The 24933-nt window shown below is 37.0% G+C and overlaps 1 protein-coding gene across 1 annotated transcript; it reads right to left on the reverse strand.

Annotated features, from left to right (window-relative positions):
* Positions 1-17398: 17398 nt before the first annotated feature.
* LOC110851159 (lysine-specific demethylase 7A) lies at positions 17399-24838 on the reverse strand. Its single transcript, XM_022098818.2, has 16 exons — positions 23908-24838; positions 23722-23807; positions 23555-23651; positions 23185-23487; positions 22904-23108; positions 22706-22810; positions 22479-22624; positions 22211-22409; positions 21968-22120; positions 21656-21876; positions 21509-21585; positions 21105-21411; positions 20858-21033; positions 20527-20735; positions 20190-20440; positions 17399-19958 (listed from the first exon to the last, which is right to left on the reverse strand). Exons 1-16 carry the CDS (start codon positions 24108-24110, stop codon positions 19931-19933), a joined length of 2766 nt encoding a protein of 921 aa, XP_021954510.2. The 5' UTR covers positions 24111-24838; the 3' UTR covers positions 17399-19930.
* Positions 24839-24933: the final 95 nt, after the last annotated feature.

The following is a 24933-nucleotide window of genomic DNA, read 5'->3' on the forward strand; positions in this document are numbered from 1 at the left end:
GGAAGGGTGAATGTTGAAAAATATCCTGGCTGACAACAAAAGGAGAAATATGAGAGTATTAACCAAATGCTGAATATCTCCAATATCACATCACGCGACGTACGAGAGAAAGGAAAGCCCAGCAAAACGGTCTCACAGAACAAGTCCACAATTCAACCTTCGCCATTCTCACCATTAAATATCGCCCTTCCTTCTCAGTTTTTGATCCAACTTTTCCTTTCTCCATCCAAATGTGTACACTGACTTTCTCTCTCTCTCTTTACACAAGGGTTACTCGTTCGCTTAACTGAGGGGATCACGCCATGCTACAGGCCAAGTGATGACAAGACAGGAAAACTGCATTTGCCCAAATCCAATCCAGTGTTTGGAAAAGTGTCCTCCGAGCTTCAAATACCTTGTTTAACGGTGGAGGCTAAAATTGCAAAAGTGAAGCGGTTGGGTTTTGTAATGTCTAAGTTATGCTACTAAATATTTTTCACATTGTGACAAATTTTAACGAGTGCTTAATGCAAGAAAGTCAGTAAAAGCACAATTGGCAATGCTCTATGTAGTAGTGTAATTTTTTTGAGGGGGAGGGGTGTGGAATTATCTAAAAGTATAACGTTACTACTTCAACGCTACCTTGTGTTTCTTTCAAACGACTCCATGACAAGCTAACCAAAGGCCGTTTTTGAAAAATCGTTTTTGCATCCATCCGAATCCCTCCATAAAGACGCAGAGGGAGTTTCTCTTTTGTTAATGCACATTATTATTTGATCGGTCGGGGGTAAAAGTAAGAGTGCACAATGCAAATGTCAGTTGTAATACATGGAAGAAAGTTGATATCCTTTGCACTACTCTGTTATGTGGTTTTGGTTGAATGCCTGGTTCCTGTCCCTACATGCACACATATTGACCCCACATTTGCAACCCATTTTGAAACCATTACTGGTGGGTTTATTTGTGAAGTTGATCTAGCGACTTCTTCCTGCATCGTTATTTCAATTTGAAGCGTGTTGTTCCCATCAAACCTAATGGTCTTCCAAATTGTCGAATACACGCGTTTAATGCTTTTCTCAAGAGGGTGATATTATTTAAAGCAATATATACCCATCCGCAATAATAATCGGATATCCTGGCGTGTCTGAACTCTAATGATAATGATGGCTAGTGACACCCACCCACCCACCACCAACAACAGTCGTCTAGGTCTAATAGAGGTAGTTAGTGCAGGAGGTTGCATCACAGTTAAGGGTGGGTGGCACCATACCTTGTTCCATGTTCGCTGGACTCTCTCTCTCCAATTGCGTTTCTCATTGGTTCCGTTCAGGTAGATAAACAGCTCGTCTTCCTGCAGAGGCGTTTCGTAATAACTGGTCTCTCATCTCTCTTCTTCTTCTTCTGACAACAGAAATCCACGGAAGGATGAAAAGGAGACCGTTGACTAATAGTCTTCACGAGACAACGGAAATTTCAACTACCACACATTTACCAGACCAGGTACACCTCTGCCTTCAACCAAACGACGATGGGTGCGAACCAAATTTCTTGTTGGACAAAGGGCATGCAACAATGCCAAATAATATTAATAATTTTATATGGGCAGAGAATAATGTAAATTATGTAATGTATTATTATTTCAGAATTTCCCATTCCGTCCGTCCAATGGCAATTTCAGGCTTTTATTTCAAAATCGTTTTTTGTACATGGCTGGAGGCAGCGCATTATAAAGTGTAGGTGTTTCACACCCTGAATTCACACGCGTCCAACCGCACAGGGTGGTACTTTTCAATTACTCTGCGAAGATGTGCTCTTTTTTCAGCAGACTCGAATGTTAAGTACCTTCTGTCATGGAAGGAAGGAAGGAGGAGGAGGAAGAAGAAGACCAAACTGACTGCTCCACATTTTCGTGTCGGCGTCTAATCCATCACTGGGCGAGAGAGAAAGAATATGTGTAATATTTCTCAAAAATTTTATAAACGGACCCAATTTATCAAGGGTCGAATAAGATGATGGAATATTTTAAATTGTATTTCCCAGGGTATTTACGATACCAACGTCATAACAGAGTCTTTTTTCATGATTTAAGCTGTAAATATATGATCCTTGTAACTCCCAAGAGTCGCGAGTGGGCACGAGTTTCTGTAAAAATTATTTCACTTCAGAATTATTTCACTCCAAAACCATGAGAAATTAAAGATCTTGATTTTGTTTGTGAATACGAATAAGTGAACGTGTACAGCAAATTATGAGATGAGATAACATCTTGGAATTTAAACTATGAAAAATTATCCTTGATATGGAGTTTTGATAGGGCAATTTCCGCCGGCACTTGAATATTTCTGTCTCGTACGTAATTCAAGACCTGCGGTTTATTTCAATTTTATTTTGATCTGGAGCGTGCCCATGATCAATCTGACTTTGTATCTTTCAATTATTTCATAATGCATGTGGTCGAAGGGGCTTAGATTATGAATACACCTGAGTAGACACACACACCACAATGACAGGAAATTGTGGGATAAATCTGGGACTGACCACAATAAGAAGTGAGACTATTGTCGTAACCGAGACCGGACCAAGGAGTGAAATTTCACTTTTTTAGCCTCTCAAAATCAGTGTCTCATTTCTCCTCAATCAATCCAACTCGCTGACGTTTTAGTCAACTTTAAAGTCTGTATATGTATTTTGAGTGGCGTAAAGTTACATAATGTGATTTAAGGACGTACAGCAACTCTTTTTTATGCAAATATAACGAAGTTACTTTTAGTTTGACAGCTTATTTTCGCATCTATTTACATATGTATAATTGAATAAATATTCATGCTTGTTGTTCACTAACCCCATGCATTCTCCCAGAAAGAATGGTCATTATAATGCACCTTGCACTTTCACCGTGAAGCAAAAGATTATAAATAAGTAAATGACGCATTGTAGAGATGTGATTACTACGCGACCACCTCAACCTCTGGAGTATTTATTTGAGCGTTTCCTTCAGTTCTTTGCTGTATTCTTATGCAAATTGAGCCAGGATGATTCTGATGACATTAAAATTAATACGTTTCATGAATGCCTGGATAATGAAGGAAGATTACTGCACAAAGAGACCCAGGATCAAAACGAAGATGAAATGCCATCATCATCCAGTTTCCCTGCGACCATTACCGTTTGCGAAACACAAACTTGGTCCATAGTTCATATTTACTCACCATTATGCAATCTAGTAACTTCAACAGAGTAACCATTCAACACAGGAAAATCGTCATTTATCACTCTCCGAACCCCAACCACTACTGTGTACGGGCTTAGGTTGATACCACAAGATGAATGGAGCTCTCTACAAAATCTACCAAGTAGTTGAACCAAAAATTCCACAAAATCTACTTTTTTGCATTTGTAAAGAATGATAACTTTACCATAAACTCCAGTTATACTTACGAACGTATCCTTACACACGGTAAATAATTTTAAAATAAAATAATTTTGGCTGTGCAGCCACGCCATATGTTGCAGCTGGAGTTTTAAAGATTGAATTCCAGCAAATGCTACTCCTTCCAAATTCATTGCTGGGCTACCATTTTATTTTTTTGTAATCCTAATTTTTCAATAAATGTCAAATTTGACGGAATACAAGTCATAAAAATGAAATGCGTTTTTTCTTAAGCATGATACACACAGCGAGGACTGCGATGCGGACTCGAAGAATTTGCCCCAAGAGAGAACAAGTCTGAATAAAATCTGGTTAGTTAGGAAAAGCCTTGTTCTCATATTTAAGATGGGATGCGATCCTTGTAATTTGGAGGCAGGAGGAAAAAGCAGGTATATTATATTCGTCAAGGTGAAACTAAAGGTGGGCAAAACGAGGCATATCGTTGAATTCGAATCTGATTGCATTTCTACGACCACTTCTTCTGCGTCTACCTTGGCTACCACCACCGATCATCACACAAAGGACGGAGGAGGAAGAAAGCGAAATTACTCGCTCGGTGGTACAGAAAAGTAGGTGTAACACACTTCAACATGAATCATATTAAATTCAAGTCGTTGTTTTGCTTAGTTCAGATCCACCAGCGAGATAGGTGGTGTATTTAATTCCACATTAAATCTGCCCATCCACTACTTTTGCCTCTTGTTTTGTTGCACCTCCAACCAACAACCAACGGTAATAATCAACGGGGTGTTTATCGCAACATCTCCTGCACTCTCATCCTCTCGTTAACTAAAACTCTCCTTGCTAACGAACTTGCTCCCTTTTTCATCCGACGACGGTGATGATGATGATGATGGGGACACGACCAAAAACTAAAACCCAATTGTTCTTGCCTTTCTTCTTCTGCTCCGGATTACATCTCCTCGCTGGACAACCAACCTTCTTCTTCCTCTTATTGGATAATACTCATTAATATTCAAATTTCCAAATAACTTTCAGCTTTCCTAAAGAATATTTCAATTTGTTTTTTTTCTACTCACTCACCCACCTTCATTCCATTGTAATTGAGTTCGACCTTTTTGGTGAAATTAAATTAGATTACTATTCAATAAGTTCTGAGCTGAATTATGAATTAGAACGAGGAAATACATTACATCAAGTCAAAAGTTATTTGGCTGGAGGATTTTATTTTGCATTTTTAATTTGACCACGCCATCATCATATATCGGATAAGACGGCTTTAATTGAAAATTGATGTCGTGTCACGTGGACCTCTAACTAATGGAATGTGCTTTTCCTCCTTCGTTTCAGGTCTTCTTAACCTTAGGAAAAGTTATCCAGCTGAGTTTTGTAATTAAGCCGGAAAGAAATTATAATGAGCATGAGCTATATAATGGATTGGCGACGAGGAGAAAGAAATACGTGGCGTTGCTTGGTCCATTTGCCACTTGGTCTTAAATGCATGGACGTGAAGAAGAATTTAATTAAAGCTTATCCAAAGATCAAACATCTCTTACCACCTCAGGTTTCTAATCACTGTTGGCAAAAGTCATTGGGGCAGCGTCATTAAGATGTTGTCACACCGTTGATTGGTTGCAGACGAAAGAATAAAACTGCATTGCATATTTTGTAGTCGATGACTTTTGGATTGCACTAAAATACTCACGTAGTTATTTAGAGTAAGAATACGCTCTTTCCCTTCCACGTGTACTTCAATTCGTGTATTTGAAACATTGCTTTACAAATTCACTTTGAGCCTGGGTTTGTTTGCCAGAGCTGAGAATAAGTAAATACGAAATGCATAACTGTATAGGTACAGACGTTCTCAGATCTAGATCTAGAATCATGTTTTCTCGATTACATGAAAATTAAATCGAATTTAGATCAAATGTCCGTAATTAGCTGAACCATTACACCCTCGTGTAATTGTACCAACCAGTCCTGTAGGTTGTCTGTCCCTTGTTGTTGTCGATGATACCTTCCACCAGAGAATAAACGAGGGACTAGTGCGTAACAACCAAGCAAGGCAAATTATTATTGCTCTTTGTAGTTGGTTGCGTGTCGGGAGCTGGTTTTGCTCAGTTGTTGTCTGGATTCTCGTTTTGATTTGTGTAATCTGACAACATAATAGGGAATGAAATCAAAGTTGATGGACAATCGACAAGAGGAGAATCCATGTTCAATTTTTAAATATTATGTTGAACAGAGGAGGTGATGGTGGTTCTAATTAAATTAAACTACCTACACCATCGATATCATCGAAAGAAAGGCGTCACTCGCATGGACGAACGTTGAACCTGTGTTTATATTATCTATCTACTACATGCATGGATGCTATTGTTGCCTACTTGGTTAATTTACTGTCTACAGTTTTGCTACTGAACGCAAATCATGGACTTTACTAATTACTACACGATCTCTTAAATGAAGCAAACGAAGTTTCTCATGACTTAAAAATTAGTTCATTGTCTGTCATTCCTTTCATTATGTTGGAACATTTGAGAACTCTCCTCCCTCGTGGAATCCTACTTTTTTATGGATAAATCCTCCTCCAGAATTGAAAATATTTGTGAGCCTCCTCGCCTCGCAATAAACTGTGGGGTCGGTCGTCGGGTTTGCAAGAATAGGAGGAAGCGTATGTGCTCGCATTATAGCGTGATGGATAAGACGTATTAGACATTCACCTTCTGCACGGGACGTCCAGCTGAGTCGAAATGAGATTTCCAGTTGGTCAGCATGGACGGAGAGAAGAAAGTCCATCGCAATAACGCTCCTCTTCGTCTCCGTCGTCGTCGTCCCTTTGGCAGAGAGACAGACAAAGAAAGAAACCAAAATGTAATCTTGAGCCCATCCGCCGTCAAGGTAAAAAGAGATGATACTCTTCTTCTTACTGTTATTATTAGACTTCTTCTCCTGCCCCCAATAATTGCACGCATTTATTCTCACTTTTTCTCCACACATAGTGCACCTGAAGAAATTTGAGGTTTAGATTTCTTTAAATAGCTTGTGTGTACATGTGCTTCGAGGTCCAAGAGTTCATGCTGGATTCAACCAGGAGACAATTCAGTATCAGTTCAGTAACCTTTCTCGTTTTTATTATGGCATTGCTGAAACTGATTTGTGCCGTTTAGCAACTTTTCTTTCGCGCATAACTTGTGCATCACAGAATATGAGTGCAATTACTTGCCAAAACTCATAAACCCACCTTGCCGACAAGTGTGAGACAATGTAATGGATGTGGCATCATTTTCCATTATTCCGTCTCCTGTGTGGCACCTGCAGTAGTCTTTCGGTGTGGGTACACACCTTGTTTTTCTTCCTCCTCCATCCTAACACAAAGAACTTTATCATATTTCTTGTCAAACTTACTTCTTTCAAGTCAACCAGCCAGCAATAATAATGGTTAGTGGCGCAAACTGTCCTTTCATTTCTATTTTAATGTGCATGAATGGATATTTAATTTGATGGAGAGAATTGTAGGTTGTGTTATTATGCAGCAACCCAGAGTTAAAAACCGGTCGGATGTAAGTATGTAGCAGCGCTGCTCCTAAATAAAAGCACATTTCAAAGTGTGGAGGCTGCAGGAAAGGATAAAGTAGAAATTTAATTTGGAAGTAAATCTTGAAAATTTTCATATGAAATTCGAAATCGCATTCATTATGTTAAATTATCCCTTTTAAGGAAACATAATGCACGCAAGTCAGTCTAACAATAACTACTTGGGCAGTGCAAGTGACAAACTCGACGATGATTATGATGATGACCAACACCAGTAAACGCCAACATTTTTTTCGATATTATTACCCACCACGTTGAATAATAAAAAAATTGTTCAGGTTTTACAGTCTATAATGACAATGGACATGAAGTTATTTACCATTTCTAAACTTAGTTATATGCAATTTAATTCAGCCATTAAGAATTAAACTGATGGAGTTCTGAATATAATTTGGAACTTATTTAAACTGAAGAGAAAGAAAGGTTTTTGCTATTAATTTATTGCGTAATTCTAATCAATAAATTGAATTTCGAGAATCAAAATGGAAATTTAATCCTTGAACTCATAATTATTTAATTTTTAGTCAAAATTCGTCTCCAGGAAGAAAAATGCAACTGAAGGAACAGTTGCCGTCGTTGCTCACAGAATTGGAATGAGATTCTTGGCGTTTCGTAGATGTGCACAACTCGGAGTGTAATTTAAATTTGAACCACAATAAATAATTTCATGCATATACGCTGCACTGCCCTTTGTGTTAATTTTTAATGCATTCATATTGCTCCAAGGGGAATTTTTACAAGATTTACATGGAAATTCCATTGATCTTATCATTGAATCTTTGCAAATGTCGAGAATATTAATTTTTGTAATAACTCCCTCAGAAGTGTGGTCTTTCTTAATTGTCCTTGTAATAGGCTCGATCTTTTCCTCTAGAGATGTAAATGCAACATGGTTCAGAATTTTGCATCATATTTATGAATTTGATATTTGCAATAAATTTTAATGCAATTCAACTGCAGCAAAAGTTTTAAAAATGTACAATGCATCATAATAACAGAATATGCATATTAACAGAATGTCTTGCAATGCAGACACTAAATTTATTTTGAGCTGTTTGGTTGGACATTTACTTTTGATGGAAAAAGAAATATTGCCCCCTGAGTCAATTACCAAGTCGAAGAATTCGTAGATGATATCGCGGTAAATTTTTAAAATTTCATCCATGCATTTCAAATCATTTACTAATTGCATGACGACGAAACGACGACAAAACTGGTTTCTGTTGACTGAATCTTTCCTGGACCAGTTTACTTATCCTTAGTTTAGCCAGCAGTCTTCATACAGTTCTAACTTGTGTCCCCTGTCGCTGCATTTGTTGGTAAATTTACGGTTAGACTACAAATGAAAAGTCACCGAGTGAGAGTTTCTGACTTTCATAGGCATGTTTTCATATCATGTCGCAAATTATGCAACTTTAAGTTACACTACTTACGTAATAAATACAATTCACAAATTATAAATATAACTACTGCTAAACTTGTCATGCAGTTAAAAAGTTCAATTATTAATGGAGTGTGGATCTAATTAGATGTCCGGATTTCATAGAAAACACCCGACAAAAACCAAAACGTTAGAAATCAACTAAAGTAATAAAACGCTAAAATTGATCTTCTTTATGAGCCCGAAAATCACCGTGATCACATTTCAAGAGATATTCAAACAATCTGCAAAATAATTTAAAAACGATGAAATTCTAATGACCAAATAAAGAACTGAGCAGTTGTAACCCCCCATCGTTTTCGATTTGCATGTAACATATTTCTTCCCCTGGCAGTGAGCAAAGTATTAAAAAGACGACTGACTCCTCGTTTCTCATCCGGAGGATGGATGATACTTAAAAATGTACATTTTTACGACTCTTACTGCTTGTGTTTATCGCACTGCACTGCCGACCCCCACTTGGATGGGTGCATCACCCACCTCGTTTATCGTTGGCTGTTTATGGATCATGAATATTCAACCGTGAATTATTTGTCGAGCTCACCATTTCAAACACTTTTTCCAGAAATTAGCAACGTTTAATGTTTTTTCCCGAGAGAGAAGATGAGATTCTTGGGGAATTACCATTCCACGCAATAATTTCTCATTTTTCATCCGCCACCAACCACAAATCCCACCAGCCATAAATAAATCGTATCCATATCGTGCGACAATCTACATACTTTACAGAATTCATACAGCCCTTGTCTTTAATTTTCCCTGCAACTATTTCTCCCTAATTGTATGCATGAACGCACACAATCTTTCAAAAAGATGGTGATAATTTTTTCCAAATTTTTAATCGTTTTCTGGAAATTTTCCCTGGTATGTATGCAAATATCGTAAGTGGTACATTGCCCACGTTATCTTACCTGACAGACACTCCCCACAAATTCGTATGCATTCGTATCCACCCCGAATTGGTGGAAACCGTTGAAAGCGTTGACATCATAACTCATGGGTCCTCGCAGCAGTGCAAGGAGGTAATGAATACGAATGAGACAAGGGGAGATCCATCACGTGAGGGAATAAAACTCTCAAGAGTCGTCGTCGTCGAGTGTTTCTCAAGCTTCAAAAGGATTCAAAGGGCCGCAGCGGCGGAGGGAACGCAGCAGGAAGGTCATGCAATGAGCGGCACCCTGCGGTCGTACCGAGGTGGTCCCAATCAAATTATCCTCATCCATTATCTTACCCATGCAAATCTTCGCCACTTACTTCTTTTCACTTTCTTAATCCCTCCATCTCATCACTCACTCACTATCAAGATTCCTCATAAAAGAGAGTACCAAGTAACAAAGGGAGATTGCATTTAGCAATCAAGTAACAACAGTTTATCAACTATATGGATGTACTATGCTGTGGTAGGCAAGTCTGTGTAACGTGACTGTCTCCAACCCTAAAAACCAGGAAATGCTGTAACAAATTCTTATGATTGTTGTCTGTATATTAAAAACCTGTGGATTAGATATTATATCCATTGTGGCATCCAAAATTACTTAATGTTTCAGAGACTTGTATCCGATTGTTGTTGTGGGATCAATGTTACTCTTGACAGTTGATGGATATGCGATTCAATGGAATAGTTTAAATTCACCCGACTCTTGGAGGCGATATAGGAGTGATCAACAATCAAAATCATTGTTACAAAGTTATTCTGCATAAAAATGTTATTGTTTCTTTCGTTTGCATTTTATTAGGACTAAATCATTCGAAGTACATACAAAAAATTTGTAGGTTTTTATTTTATACTTTCCAATTCAAAAGGGAACTCGGTCCCGAACAAAGGACTTGAATCGTCATTGAGCAGTAATCTGTAAATTTAAGTCGGTGGAATAAATGGAGGTTGGTTATGTAATCAGAAATTGATACATTTTAAGCAGCAGTGTGATTAAACAAGGTTCTCACAGCACCTTCACCAACCACTGCTTTGAGAAACAAGTCGCGTTGTAGGTGGTTCAGTTTATCAATACATTCAAGTCCAGTTTCCGCGGCCGATAGTTAATTAAAACTTGAGTACGGAGTAAAAAAATCCTTATTAGATAATAATGTATGAGGGTAATTACGACAATGGTAAATAGAACTAAAGGGGCTGGAACCATCGCAAATAAACGACCCATAATCAGTGGCACAGCCAAATCCCGGTAATTGGTAAAAGGATGCATGAGGTCTTGGAGTAAAAATTGATATCAAAAATGAGAGCACACGAACCTTTCAGACCAAATGTTGTTGCTTAGTGTGTGGAGGAGGACCCTTATCACTGGTCAATCTCATGAGAATGCGAGAATGCCAATTAGGAATGAGTTAACAAGGATAATATGGCAGAAGGTAATTAGCCCACCGGTTTTTCTAAGCTCCTCCTCTCAGACTATTAATCTATGTCTCATTTTTATTTCACTTCAATAAAACAAAGCGACCAGAAGAGCAGTCTTCCTTCTTCAGGACGCCCAGCTCTTTTGTACGTAAAACTCTCTGGAGAGAAATTCATATGAGCAAAGCTAAAGGTTTCATCAAAATTCAAATCGTTGGTCATCATCATCCGTCGTAATGCACCACGAAATCTGAGAAAACCAATTTGAAATATTAAAATAATTATCAGTCCACTGAAGGGGGAAGAAATTTTTCATTAAAAATTCAGGCAGAATCTCTTTTTAAATAATCTGAAGACGACAAAGCCAACATCAACGGTAACGCAATTAGAGGAGTCAGCTAAGTGAGGAAGGAAAGAAGGGAAGACCTTTCAACCGAATTAATTTTTATTTACATATCTTGAATCTGATTGTCCGGCTCTTGTTGAAATTGAATCCGACCCTTTTACTCTATCCTACGTTACATACATACATACATACACTTTTAGACAAACTCTGAGGAGAGTGAGTGCCGCCTTTATAAATAGCTTAGCCAGGGATTACGTAAGATTACATTGTTTTATTGCTCTGAAAAACTGATTAAAATGAAGTAGTCAACATCAACATCAGTCGTCGGTTCCTTTTCAAGGGGACATTAGCCCAAGAACGAGTCAGATTAGACCAGAATTACAATTAACTACACGACGGCCGGCCAAGGTAAGACTATGTGGTGTGGACCTCTTCTGGGAGGAAAGATGAGTGGACAACAACTATATGACATTTATTCCACTCTTCTGTTGTCATTTATGTTACGAGTCTCATCACTAATACGAATCCAACCTGCTTCAAATCAATGAACCCCAAGCTGCTCAAACATCTCTCTGGTGGACACAAGAAAATTAGCTTTGATGAAGATTATCTATAATTCTTTACTTAAAGGTCCGCTGATCCTACTCGAGAAGAAACATTCAATCGAGTTTGTAGTGGATCCAGTTCAGTCGAAGGAAAATAGAGTGGAATTTTGTATCTTCTTTTGATTTTGTTGACTCACATTGTTTGATTGAAGGACATGAAAAAAATGAAAATGGTTAAGTACGCCAAGAGCAGTGGTTGTTCTTACGACATACTGCCGACTAACGATATTTGATGCGCTGGAATACATACGTTGAACTGTTTTTCATTCGCAAAAGCGGTACTTGAAGAAAGGATTGTTTATTTTGAGTACTTTTATTTAGCTTTCTAACGATGGCGTCGGCGGCGACCGCCTTGTATTTAGAGTTGACAAGATCTCTCAAACTCATTGTGGAAATTATTTTCGTGAATTAGCAGGCCGAATAACAATACACTTCATGCTTGATTAATGTTAGTAATGTCCACTCTAGTTTTCAACGTGAGCAATAACAGCTTCAAAGCCATCAACAAACTTTTGTCAGTACGCATGGACATAGTAAGCTTAGCTCTATACATTTGTGCGGTGGGAGGATGATTTTCTTCGCCCGGTCCTATTTCACCGCACTTTCTTAACCCGTGTATATTTTCACCCAAAGTACCCATGAAACTTCTGCCAACCGATGAGCGAAGAACGGTTCGAAATTGTTGAAACAATCTGCGTTACGTTACTCGGTAATAAAGACAATAACGGCGATATTGGACTCATTTAACAACTGCTTTGTTAATTTGAGATTTTCCAATTTTTTACGAATTACGATTCAATGGAACTAAAAATGTTCTAAAATAATGTAACATAACGAATGTTTAGCGTACAAGCAAGATGAAATAAACGTCCCACTAAAGGATCTTGATCGGAATTTAAGGGCTTAACCCCAAAATACCAAAGGTTTCAAGGATGCAACAAAGTTTTTGATGGCATTAAGGGTTTGAGATGGATAGATGGATATGAACACTTTTAGTTTGGCTTTTTACTAGACTTTTCGATATGCACTTGCTTTCTAAGGATCTTCCATCCATTGTCGGCTTCTTTGACTGCGTTGCCATCATTATACTCGTATGTAGTTGGGTGGATGTGGATATACATTTACCAGAAAATTGGCCTCAGGTCGATCGCATCCGTATGATTGATTTTATCCTTGGCGAGTAAATGAGTGACCTGAACGATGATAAATACGTATTTGCAGCGTTAAAGAAATTTACAAAACTGAAGATGAGCAGAAATGCTAATTAATTTAGCATCAGGTCATACATCCGCGTGTAAGGGGAATGTATGCAAACTTCAATTTTTCCATTATGCCAATAATAATAATGAGCTAATAGATCCACGTCAAAACTGTGGCTGCTGCAAAAACTCGGTAAATTTCATACTTGACTTATTAAATAATTCCTTTGACCAGTTCATGCAAGATTTTGATGGCAAATGATGGAGTGCATGATACACACGGATCTCACACATTTCGTTGTGAATTCTTGTTTCTGAAGAAGGTATAGGTTGACCAGATGATCATTCATATTCGTCAAAAATGATTCATTACTCAGTGTATTAGGTTAATATGAATATGCTCCTTACGTACGGAATACCTGACTTGCCTGCCTGGCCGCCGGTGAATTGTTGGCTTTTGCTTTTGGTTGAGAAGTGAAGCATCGCTATTAAATTAAAGTACTTAGCAAAGGACGGACATGCGGCTTTCAACTTTGATCGAAGTTGACATCAAGCGTGATTTGTATGGATTATTATTTCTCTCTTCTCCTCCTCCCAACGCTAATAGGACGTGAACCCACTTGCACTAACAACTTGCCTGCTTATTTGATCCTTATTATTCTCCACCTGCAATATGGTCTTCGACTTCTCGTATCGTCAGTCGACTGTGGTCTCAACTTCCCTATGATGTCCAGCAACCACAACAACTATTTCCCCAAAGAGTTGTGGTTGTTAATCTTCCTAACTAATATTTGAATTGAGCTCTGTCCAACTTGTCATGTTTACTTTAATAAGTGAAAAGTAATCCCGCATTTGAGTACATATCAACAAAATGCATACTTCATGTTCCTCCCCAACTAACGACGATAAGTGACTTGGACTCTTGCCGCCTTCTTTTTTATAAAATCTCCAATTTAAAGTAGTAGCTGGACCTCGTTATGAATGTGAGAAGAATTAAAGTGGAGGGTCAATTAGGTCATGTTTGAAATTTGCATGAGAATTGTGGTTTAAAGGTTAAACTATCCACTGCATATGCATTGCATAACGATTAGCTGATTAATTAGTTGCATGTAGCAAATATTTACTTCGAATCAAGGTGTTTAACTCCATTTTTCCTTTGTCATAATCACCCTAATATATTTCACATTTAAGAATTTCCAGAAATATATGTATTGAAATTGGAAAATTATTTTTATTTCATATGTTTCTCTGCATTGCGTAATCTAAATAAACAGATAGCTGATGATACACTTTCCATGCCCAATCAATCACATTCATTCTGTGTACGATGGGTGTATTGATTTTGACAGTGGTACGTACAAATATTTACATCCCACACTGTTACATTTACTTTCTTCGTTACTCGCGAGTTTCACTAATTGATTTTCTCCGTGTTACTTTATCCACAATGTATGCACACATGTACAGATGTCGAAAAGTAAAGTAATTGAGGGAGGTGCATATCACTCACTCACTTTTGAAAATTGAATCCTACAAAAAAAAATCCATCAAGGAAATAGTGTCAGAAACTGCGTGCAACCCACAACACACAATTTCCATTTCAATTCCACTCCCATTTTGAAGAAGCAACCACTTTAATTGCTGTCGAAGAGCAGATGAGACAACGAATTATAAACGCTGGACGAATACTGCTACTACTTAGGATTAGTTGGAGCTCAAATTTATTAAAAAATATTCATATAGTATTGACAATTTTGAACCAAGTGTAAAACATTTTGGGTTAAGTTTCATCTTAGCGAGTGGCTTTGATATATTTACAACTTCGAAACGAGAGGGTGTGCTCAAGTGGAAATGATTCTTCTTTCCATCTCATCACTATTTTTGGTTTTTATGTCAGGGAGAAGTTGAGTAATTGAATTTATTCATAGATGTTTTTGTTTCCACTTGCAAGTAAGAAAAAGAGAAAATTGTACACCACAAAAATTGCCTGCACTTACTTATGCAGGAACTTGTGTGAAGCGTGCATGGGTATTAAGAGAGCCTAAAATTTTCATTTTTGGACAATAATGAATCATGAGATACAAACTGTGGTTTCCTCGAGACTCGACTGTCACACTTTTGCCCTAATCCATCATTATACTTCATCTTGGTCCTGAGAAACACCTATTTATTTTGGTACAATAAGGTTTAGACACCCTCATGTGGTCCCACAACTGACGCAAGCATCACCTCAATTGGTTGGACGTGGACGGATTGATTATCGTGGCGCTGACGATGAATAATAACAATCTTGGGATGCTAAATTTATGGTTTAGGAGAAAATAGAAAAATATTAAGGTTTCGAATCTCCATCCGAAATTGGAAGTAGTATCGTGCACAAAATTTGAATAAAAATTTAGAATATTGTCTGTAAATTGTATGCGCAATTGTTCAAAATCTTGTTATAAACACTACTACAATTTATTATACTAAAACTGCAAGCAGTTAAGATATACCTCCAAAAAACGAGACCTTATTCCCATATGCACCAACGTTATAGGGGATGGGATAGAAAGCAATAAATAATTTTGATGCGGCCACATTCGATCTCATGCACTAATGAGAAATTTACTTAATCACCAACGCCGCCGCCACAGCGGAATTGTAATGGTTTGTAAGCTAACCATGATAAATAGGTATCGGTCCGTCTTGGAGAAATTATATATAAAATATCTCTCGGCCAACAGCATATGATGGATGGGAGTAAAATTTGGATAAGGTTTTTGAGATGATTTCTCGAGCATCTGTCCATCCGCCGGCCTCCATTAAAGAGGACGACGTTGAATAGTGTTGGCGCAGTAATTTTTTATCCTCCAGCCTCGTCTCTCCTGAACTACACCGTACAATAGATTTTTTGTCCGTGTGTTGTGGAGTTGGATAAAGGCGAAAAAATAAAAAAAAAGTATAAGTGGATGGATGGATGGAAACTTGTTTCAAATAAGTCTGGAAGACGAAAGAGTCAGGCCGAGGAGGAGATAATTTTGGGTGGTTCGTTTATGTGTGACGCTAATTCTATACGGTAATAATACGGTTCCTTTAATAAGGGTTGACTTTTGCGAGGGTGGTATCCCGATCTCCCATTGTGCTGGGCTCCCCCTCCAACCTTGTTACGATTTAACAAGCTCCCACATCACATTCTTCCTTTCTTTTTATTGTTATTTCCATTGCCACTTTCATACAGATAACTAACTGCATCCCTTCACTTTTTCAATTTCAGCTTTTTCTCAAGGGCTCCACTTACTTACGTGTGGAACTTATGTACGCATTCCTCTTTAAACCCCATCCCCTTTGTGTATATATTCCTCATTCTCATAAAAAGAACTTTCAAATTTATACTTGCAACTATTTGTACTGTTTTCTCGGAAAAGTATGTAAAACAATATTAATTAATTGGACCTGAAATGCAAATAAGACTCAAATTCGGTATTATGTTAGATCGTTTAATTTCTCCCATAATTTGAGCCCATTACTTCACCTGACTGAAAAGTAAAGTTTTCATCACCCAAGAACAAGCTGAGGAGAATGAGAACCTGTAAACGGCGTGCATATCAAACATCAGGATTGTGTGATTTCGTAATATTTGTTGCGTGTTTCACACTAATCGCGTTCGTTGCACCCACCCACCAACCCACCCCACCTGTTGCTCATGGAAAGAAAGGGCCCATTAATTGAATTCCAATTCACGTCTCATCTGAAACAACGGGCAGATGCTCCTTTCCTAAGTTATTAAATAGGTGATTGTGGCCAGATATGTAGATATTTAGCTGCTTTTATAGTGGTGTTTGGTTGCAGTATGTTGTGAGAGGTAGGTTGAGATGAGATGAGAGAAAACGACATGTAGAGTAACTCCTACTCCGCCTTAATCACGGAGGATTTCATGAAAAGTCTAACCAAACACGAGAAAGGCTCCTCAGCACCTTCGTCCCGTTTTCCAAAAAGGTGAGGAAACAAAGGAAGTTCAGCAGCATCACTTAAGTACACTCGACAACATGTTGAATTACGTTTTACTGGCTCTCAACCTAATTGCTAACTACGTTCCATCACCTTAAAACCTTCTCACTCAACTTGTGTACATAGATACGTATGTGACCTAAGTGTGTGGATGTAATAAGGAAGTTAAGTATTACTGTACTGCTATGCCACCCTGTGCAGACAACAGGTTGACTCCAGTGCAGATTTGCTGACTTTAATAATCTTCTTGTCAAATACCAGTTGAAAAGGGTTTGAAAGGTTGATGATGAGATGACTGACGGAGAAGAATTATTACGAGCATGCACATGTATCTGGTGCAGAATGTGCATAAGTGAAGTCGTGTGTTACGAGTTTTAATTTCATATTTTCATTAATATCTTTAAATTATGCGCATTATACATATCACATTAAATGCAATGAAAGTGAATTTTGAGCAAAGTTCAGGTAAATAAATTAATATTAAAACCCACCACACTACAACCTTTGTTTTGTCTGATTTCATCATCGTAATTCATCATCTTTATTACATGTGTTATAATTTTAAAACAAATTTTGTTTAAATCAGTTTGTGACAAATGATTCCTGTTACATGAATTACATTACTATGCAGCTGCATCTTTCTACACAGAGTATTTTATCTCATTGCGTAATTTATATTGATCTCTACATACTTGTATGAATCATAATTGTATAACTAAACATGTTAGTTTAGTAAAATTTTGAACAAGTCCGTCATAACCAATTGTATCATTTTTTGACAAATCACAAAAAATAAGAACACAACCAATTCATAAATATGTTTTAAATGACAGTAATAATAAAATGTTGTATCCACATGCCAGTAAAGAGGAATATGTATATACATTTCGTTAACCGAACATACATAGTAAAATCGACTTACCTGTAATGTTACAAAATATTTAAATGAACACGCTTGACATCATGGAGTGTATCAAGTTTGGTGGTATACAAGTGCTGTACAACATTCAAGTTAGTGTACTAATAACAGTAATATTAGTAATATTCGTAGTTCTCTTATTTTAAGAATATAAAATACTTCTACCTTCACGTAATGTTCTCATATATGACCATACGATTTGAAAGAATTGCCAGAATCATTAACCATTGAACTGAGGATGAGTTCCTGCTAAAACTAATTGTACTATAGCCTCTTACAACTCCCGTGCCGCAGAAGTTACATTGTTGATACGATAAAGTATTTCTAATTCTCTCCTGTGTCGACCACTTGCTACATATATAGTATATGGTATATATATGACATATTTATGTATACTTTAAACTTCTGCAACCACGCTAACTGTAAATAGAAGAATAAAAATCTATAAAAACTCTTAATTAAAGCAGCAAACTATAAAGAGCAAGCACTATTAAATACTTACAAGAAGTGGTTTTGAAATTAACTAATGTCAACTGTTAGGAAAGGGTTAGTTAGAGGTCATGTGCGACAAATGCACATGGAATTAGTATACCCGACTAAACTGTTGACTGACTCTAATGATTGTCAATTACAAAAATACTTGGGTTAATAATAAGGAAACGTATGCATGTATGTAGTTCATAGACAATATAAAGTGACAATTTTTTTACATTGAAATCAACAGAGGTCGAAAATGTACTTCATTGCCTGACTGTATTGTTGCCCTCTCAATGCCGAGGATTAGCAAGATTATAGGCGGAATCTTAATGTTATCGCCGAATGGAACAAAATTGTTCTTACATTTGCATGCATTTCTATAATTTTCTTTCCATATAGACTTTGAAACTTCTTCATTTGTCCTTGGACAAAATGTAGCAAACTGTTCAACTCTTTTCCCTTTGCATATCTGGATGAAAGAATTGTATGGTACAATTTCACTTATGTACGACTTGGTCCTTGGTTTACAATAGGTGTTGAGTCATTCCAGCTCCACAAACTACTTTGGAGCATGGAACAATTTGGTATTTGGGGGTCCATTTTAGGACTCATTTTCCCAAAATTTCGAAACAATTTAGATGGCTCACGTTTTTGTATGCAATAAATCGGCACCAAAACTACGTTCCTTTAATCTTACCTAATCCTGTACAAGGTCTAAAATCCCTTAGAATTGAAATATAGTATATTTAATAATATAGCACATCCAATTCCTTGGAAGAATTAACCCCATGTCACTAAAAATATAAAAAACAGGGAATCAAGACGCCCATTGTCAGTATTTCGGGAGGGTAAAATCTGCTTACTTATTACATGAAATTTTGTGACGACCTACATATTTTTCTTAAATTGCAACTGGAAATACTACAGTATCTTTCAGAAATTATCAACCCCTTTTATCTAATTCCCTAATTTTCACCCCCTACGGTTAAACGACTCGTGCTGTTGCTAATTTTCATGAAATTAGGGATATTATACTAAACATTTACCAGATTAATAATATCGTTGATAAAACTGTAATAATCTCACATTCTCGAGTTCTGTGTTTCGATTTACACCATACTCAAACTTAACTGGACATCACTTTGACTTGGAGGCAAAATTACGGCGAACAAACCTTAACAATTAATCAGAGCCTACAAATGTATTTTCAGAATGTTTAGATAAATGCTACTCGAAGGCCAAAATAATACTAAAGTATTGTCACAACCATAGATATTTTGCCCTTATAGAACTTCTTATACATAAATTGTAAAAACGTGTTTGTGAAGTTCTTGTAAACCTAAATTCATTACACTACACCCTGTTTCCGAAATACCCATACCCACTAACCACGAGAAATTTTAATACTGATACTCTTCTAAGTTGTATAACAAACAACAACAACATACATACGAAATGAGGAACAATTTTGACAATATTTGAAAATAGATTCTAAATAACAAAACGGATACAACATGATTTCAAAGTTTCAAACTGAAACAGCTCAAAGCAGAAAGTATATAAAAACAAGTATTTAAAAGAAATTAATAGGAAAAAAGGTTGCATTATCGAAAGAACAAAAAAGTGAGATTAATGCTGTTCACCAAACATATAACGCCGGATAATGCCTAAAAAAATCATCAGAAAATAAGTTAAATACTTACCATGACACATTAAAGCATTAAATCCTGAGCACCATTGTTGTTACTACTAGAACTTCGTATGAACGAGCTAATAACTTATAAAGTAATTTAGCTCATTCATCCAAAAATAGAGTGGAATTTTGGACCATTCAAAAATTGGAAGTCTCATAATAACGCTTTGTAACTGAAAAGTAAACATGTCAAAAACGAGCGAACTTGTTAAGTTTTAGAATTTTTCCCAGGCGCTGCTTTACTGTGGCCATCCCTTTCTTCGGTTTCCTTGCTGTTGTTGAAGCTTGGCTCGGAGTGCTAATATCAGCAAATTTCTTGGCCAGTATCGACGTCTTCGTAGCAATATCCATGGATGAGGAGGTCGATGGTAATTTTGGTTTTTCCGGAGAAGGAGTTAATTTTTGCTTTTTCACTTTTAGAATTGGGATGGGCTCATGCTTTTTCTTACGCTTGGCCTAGGTTACAGCAAAAACAAATAATAAATAAATGGTATGTTGTGAATATTTTAATCTTGTATGCTGTATTAAATAATTCAGCTAACGCTCTCCAAAGCAGCGGAAGCTTTCTCAAGACCCTTTTCTACAGCTTCCCGTTTAGCGTTGACTCTTGATGACTTTGTCTCCCGGTGACCCACTGGACCAACTTTAGCTCGCGGTGACCACGACTCGTCTTCAACCTTCCTTTTACCTCGTTTAGATTTTCCATGATTTGTGGGTGCGTCATCATCAGAACCGGCTAACGGTAAGTAAACTATAAGCAAAAATTCGTTGTATGTAGATTAAAAGTTGAATCAGTAAGTAAATAAGTTTAGTTGTTAGTTATGTAGTTAATGAAAGTAATGAATGATAAATAAAATGAATAAAATATCATACTGTAATCGTCATCTTGATGGACTTTTTCAATTCCCTCAAACATATCATCTGAATCAGATCCAGTAACTTTGCCATGTTTCCTTTTCTTATGCTTGGATTTTTTCCTGGACGGTAAAATGGTTTCTTTCATGGCAGACATACCGGCAACGGTATCCTTGATAGCTTGGGATGTAGACCTAAAGACGTTTTAAATTAAATAAATTACATGACCCACTGTTTGTACAGGATTAAACGAAATGCAACATACTCTGATTGGGAAATTCGCTCAGAATAATTCGAAGACTGAAACAGTTCCTCTAATCCGTCTAGTGTTCCAGCAAGTACTTCATCAATAGATCTATTTTGATCATTCCGAGACTTTCCAGTCTTGCCCTTCTTGCATTTCTTATGATGGTGCTTCCTGTGTCCCTTGTGACGATTCAGATCAATTATTAAATCCTGTGAACTACCATCAGAATCCAATTTTGTAATATCATGATCAGACTCTGCAATATGCAGAACATCTGAACCAGTTGTAGAATCGTAGTCTATGCTTTCTGATTTCCTATCACTCACTATAGAGGGGATCAAAAGTAATAAAGTGATAGTTAGTAAATATTATGTGTTTACAAACTATGAAGAATATGAATTCTATGAATTTGGAATACATACATGACAAACGAATTTTAACTCGAGGTTGTTTGTGGTTGTCCTTTGGCGAACTTGCTCGGGAAGAATCTTCCCCAGAACTGGAAAGGTAACATGTATTTTAGTATCCAACAGAAATGAAAGCCCAATAAAAATTAGACATTAACATACTTGGGTCCGCTAACTGACTGTCTTTTAAAAGTCATTGTGATTCTTCCTGGAGCCTTGGCTTTAGGCTGCGTAGCTTCAACAGTAGCAGAGGAGGATATGGACAATACAAGCTTTAAAGGATCTTTTGAAGTACCAGTTGTCGGAGAAGTACCCGAAACAGTATATCCGTTTTCAACTGAGTTGCTATCACGTTTTAAAATTTCTTTCACAGGGAATTCGGTCTGTAATAATAATATTTATGTATAAATTATTACCAATATCATATTAGAATCCAAGTTTGTTTAGCTTATTTGCACAAAACATTATACTTACAGAGGATACGACTGACTCTTTAAGCGGCGAGTTGTCTTTAGATGAAGAACACAACAAACGTTTCTCGGAAGAACGCAATTCCTTGCAAAGATCGTGAATAATTCGTTTACAATTAACACGGCCAGGAATGTATTCACGACGCACTTTTCCAATCTATTAAATCATACATACCTTTAATTAGATGAGCCGATTACAACTATATTTACAAAATATAGATAGATATAAATATATTTTTTAACTTGCCTCCTTTTCATTAAACCAAACTTTAAGCGACTGTATAAGGGCCTTCAACCCTTTGATCATATATCCAGGGACGTAAGAAGTAGCGTTTAACGTTTGTAGATTTTGTATTAATCCTTCAGCAGCATACCAATGAGTCGCTTCAAATGAAGGAAACAAGTACTTCACTGGGGTTTGAAGGCGTTTTTCGATGTCGTATACTCTGTAAGAAATTTAGAATATTAATTTCAGTTTATTATTTAACATTTATAAAATGTTAATCAACTCTTACTGCAGTTGGAGATCCATATTCAGGAAATGAAGAAAATTTCCACCAAATACTAGAGAGTCTTCTGGAGTATAAACAGCATGAATCCAACCCGTTGGAATCAACAGTGTTTGACCCTTCTTTAAGACACAACGAAAGCATACTGGGATCTGCAATAATAAATTGCAATGTGTTACGTAAATCTAATATTATAATCACAACGCTCAGCTAACTATTATATTATTCCATACCTCATCTGCCAGAAAACAGTTATCTCCCATTTCTCCATCCATCCAACGACTATAGATATTAAGATTAGCTTCCGAAGGTTCAATAAAATAAAAAACTTTTTCACCCTGTAACAACAAACATATAATATAGCATTATACTAAACCTTTAGTCTAGCAGACATCTAAAACTAGTTCAAATCATATTTATATTAAACTCACCCACAAAACATGATACCAAACTGACGTTCCACCAAAATCAATGTGGAAATCCGTGTATGAATCTTTTGAACTAATTAAACAATACTTCTGAACAGTGGGACGTAATATAGATTCTTCGTCTGCAGACGGTTGACTAGATGGCCAATAATTGGTGACCCAATCCAATTTCCTAGATATTGCTGGAGACTCCACCAGCTTATTCAAACTGAAACGAGAATTAAATTAAATTGTTACTAACAATTCCGCAATTAATTAATCAAAATAAACCAATTAATACTCACTTTGTATGCGTAAATTCGAGGCTAATTAAATTTAAAAGCTTATTGCGATTCGGTGACATAAAATAATCCGCAAATTCCTGCATGGACATTAAGATATCAGTTTGTCGTTCGACATCGATCACGTCCACCATTCGGTCAGATCCAACGTAACGTTCAACATCTCGAACAGTAAAGCTGTCTGGTGGAAGTTTCATTCCCAACGCTTCCACCGAATCGACGAAAACAGGACGAGTGAAACCTTTAGCAATAAGCCATGGTAACGTCAAAGCCTGTCCTCGAACTTTGAGAACCACCTCATCCGGACTGAATAAAGACACTTATTAAAAAGCAACCTTTATAAAACGTGGCTTTGATCAAAACAATTATTTACATTAGAAATTTATAGGTTTGGAGTTTTTCAATAAATTCCGGCGTACAACGGACTGACTTGACACGCTTGTTAATTTTCTTGGTTGTGTAGTCCACCACTAAAAAAACACGCATGATATATTACCATCATATAATAATGAAATTATTCATTTTCTAAAAGTAACTTACAAACTGATGGTCCAACTTCTGGGTGACATTTTGGACAATGGTATTTTTCAATGTCCTTGGCTTCCTCATCAGTTATTCCAACGCATCTGAAATTTATTGCAATTTATAAATCATCCTATGTTCTGTATGTATAATCTGATGGTACATACGCAAAATTTCTAAGCAAATAATAATAAAAAAACTTACAATCCGTGAAACCAATCCGAACAATGATCACAGTGGATCATAAACTTCCGATTGTGAATATCCCAAGGTTCTTGACACAAGCAGTACAACGGTTCTGATGATATTTCCACCGATATCTCAGACTCTGGAACCTCCGATGCGGGTACTTGAATAATTTGATCGTTTATATCAGAAATTTCAGGTATAATAATTTCGTGCAACATTTTCACGATCCTTTTCTCTTCCCAAAATGAACTACCCCACAAATTAGACCAAATTTCCCTATTAGCCCTATATCACTTATCTTCCACAGTTTGATAGAACTCGAAACCCAACTAAAATGTAGTCTTTCAAAATTTCCGAAAAAAAATTGGAGTGACGACGCAGTTTTCCAAAAAAGTGTGTGCACCTCTCGAGAACCTTCCACCAACTGAGAGAAAACTTGACTTGGGAACCTTCGAGACTACAATTTTCACCGTATTTTCAGGTCAAAGTGAAAATGAGAGATCAATGAACTTTCTTCTTTGTTTTTGCAGCGAATCTGCTGCTGAACTTTGTGACTTGACCACGCCTTCTCCTCTCCTCTCTGGGCTGATACTGTTAATTAATTAATCACGGACGTACTATGCAATTGCTCCAATTAATTAAAAACATTGAATTAAAACTTTCGTTGCAATTTTAAAAACAAGAAAGATTGCTTTGTTTGTCCTGTAGATGTAAACCAGACACAAAAAAGGATAAGCCTCTATGCTTCCTCGAATTAAAAGAGAGATAAAACTCAACAACGAAGGGGTGGTGCTGGTGGGTGGGGGTGGTTTGGATTTAATTTTCGAAATATGCGAAGGACGAGCACAAGAGAAATTCGATCCACAACCATCCAACCCGAGGAGCAGCAGCAGAGAGGTCACGATAATAACAATACAAACAGCAGCAGCAGGAGCTTAAAAAAGTGGAAAAAAGCAGAGTCAAACTCTCCGCTGGGTAGGCGACGGGCGAATCAAGATCGATTTACGGAGCCGCGGAGTTTGTCAGGGACACTTCCCGATG

The sequence above is a fragment of the Folsomia candida genome, unplaced genomic scaffold (assembly GCF_002217175.1).
Source record: "Folsomia candida strain VU population unplaced genomic scaffold, ASM221717v1 Fcan01_Sc006, whole genome shotgun sequence".
NCBI lineage: Eukaryota > Metazoa > Arthropoda > Collembola > Entomobryomorpha > Isotomidae > Folsomia > Folsomia candida.

What these genes read in the sequence shown, in the direction of transcription:
- LOC110851159 (XM_022098818.2), bottom strand. Translation starts at nt 24,110, where the DNA reads ATGTTGCACGAAATTATTATACCTGAAATTTCTGATATAAACGATCAA. An exon ending in AATATGGATCTCCAACTGCA is followed by an intron (nt 22,410 to 22,478) that starts GTAAGAGTTGAT and finishes AATTTCTTACAG; the next exon opens with AGTATACGACATCGAAAAAC. An exon ending in AAGAGTCAGTCGTATCCTCT is followed by an intron (nt 21,877 to 21,967) that starts GTAAGTATAATG and finishes TTATTATTACAG; the next exon opens with ACCGAATTCCCTGTGAAAGA.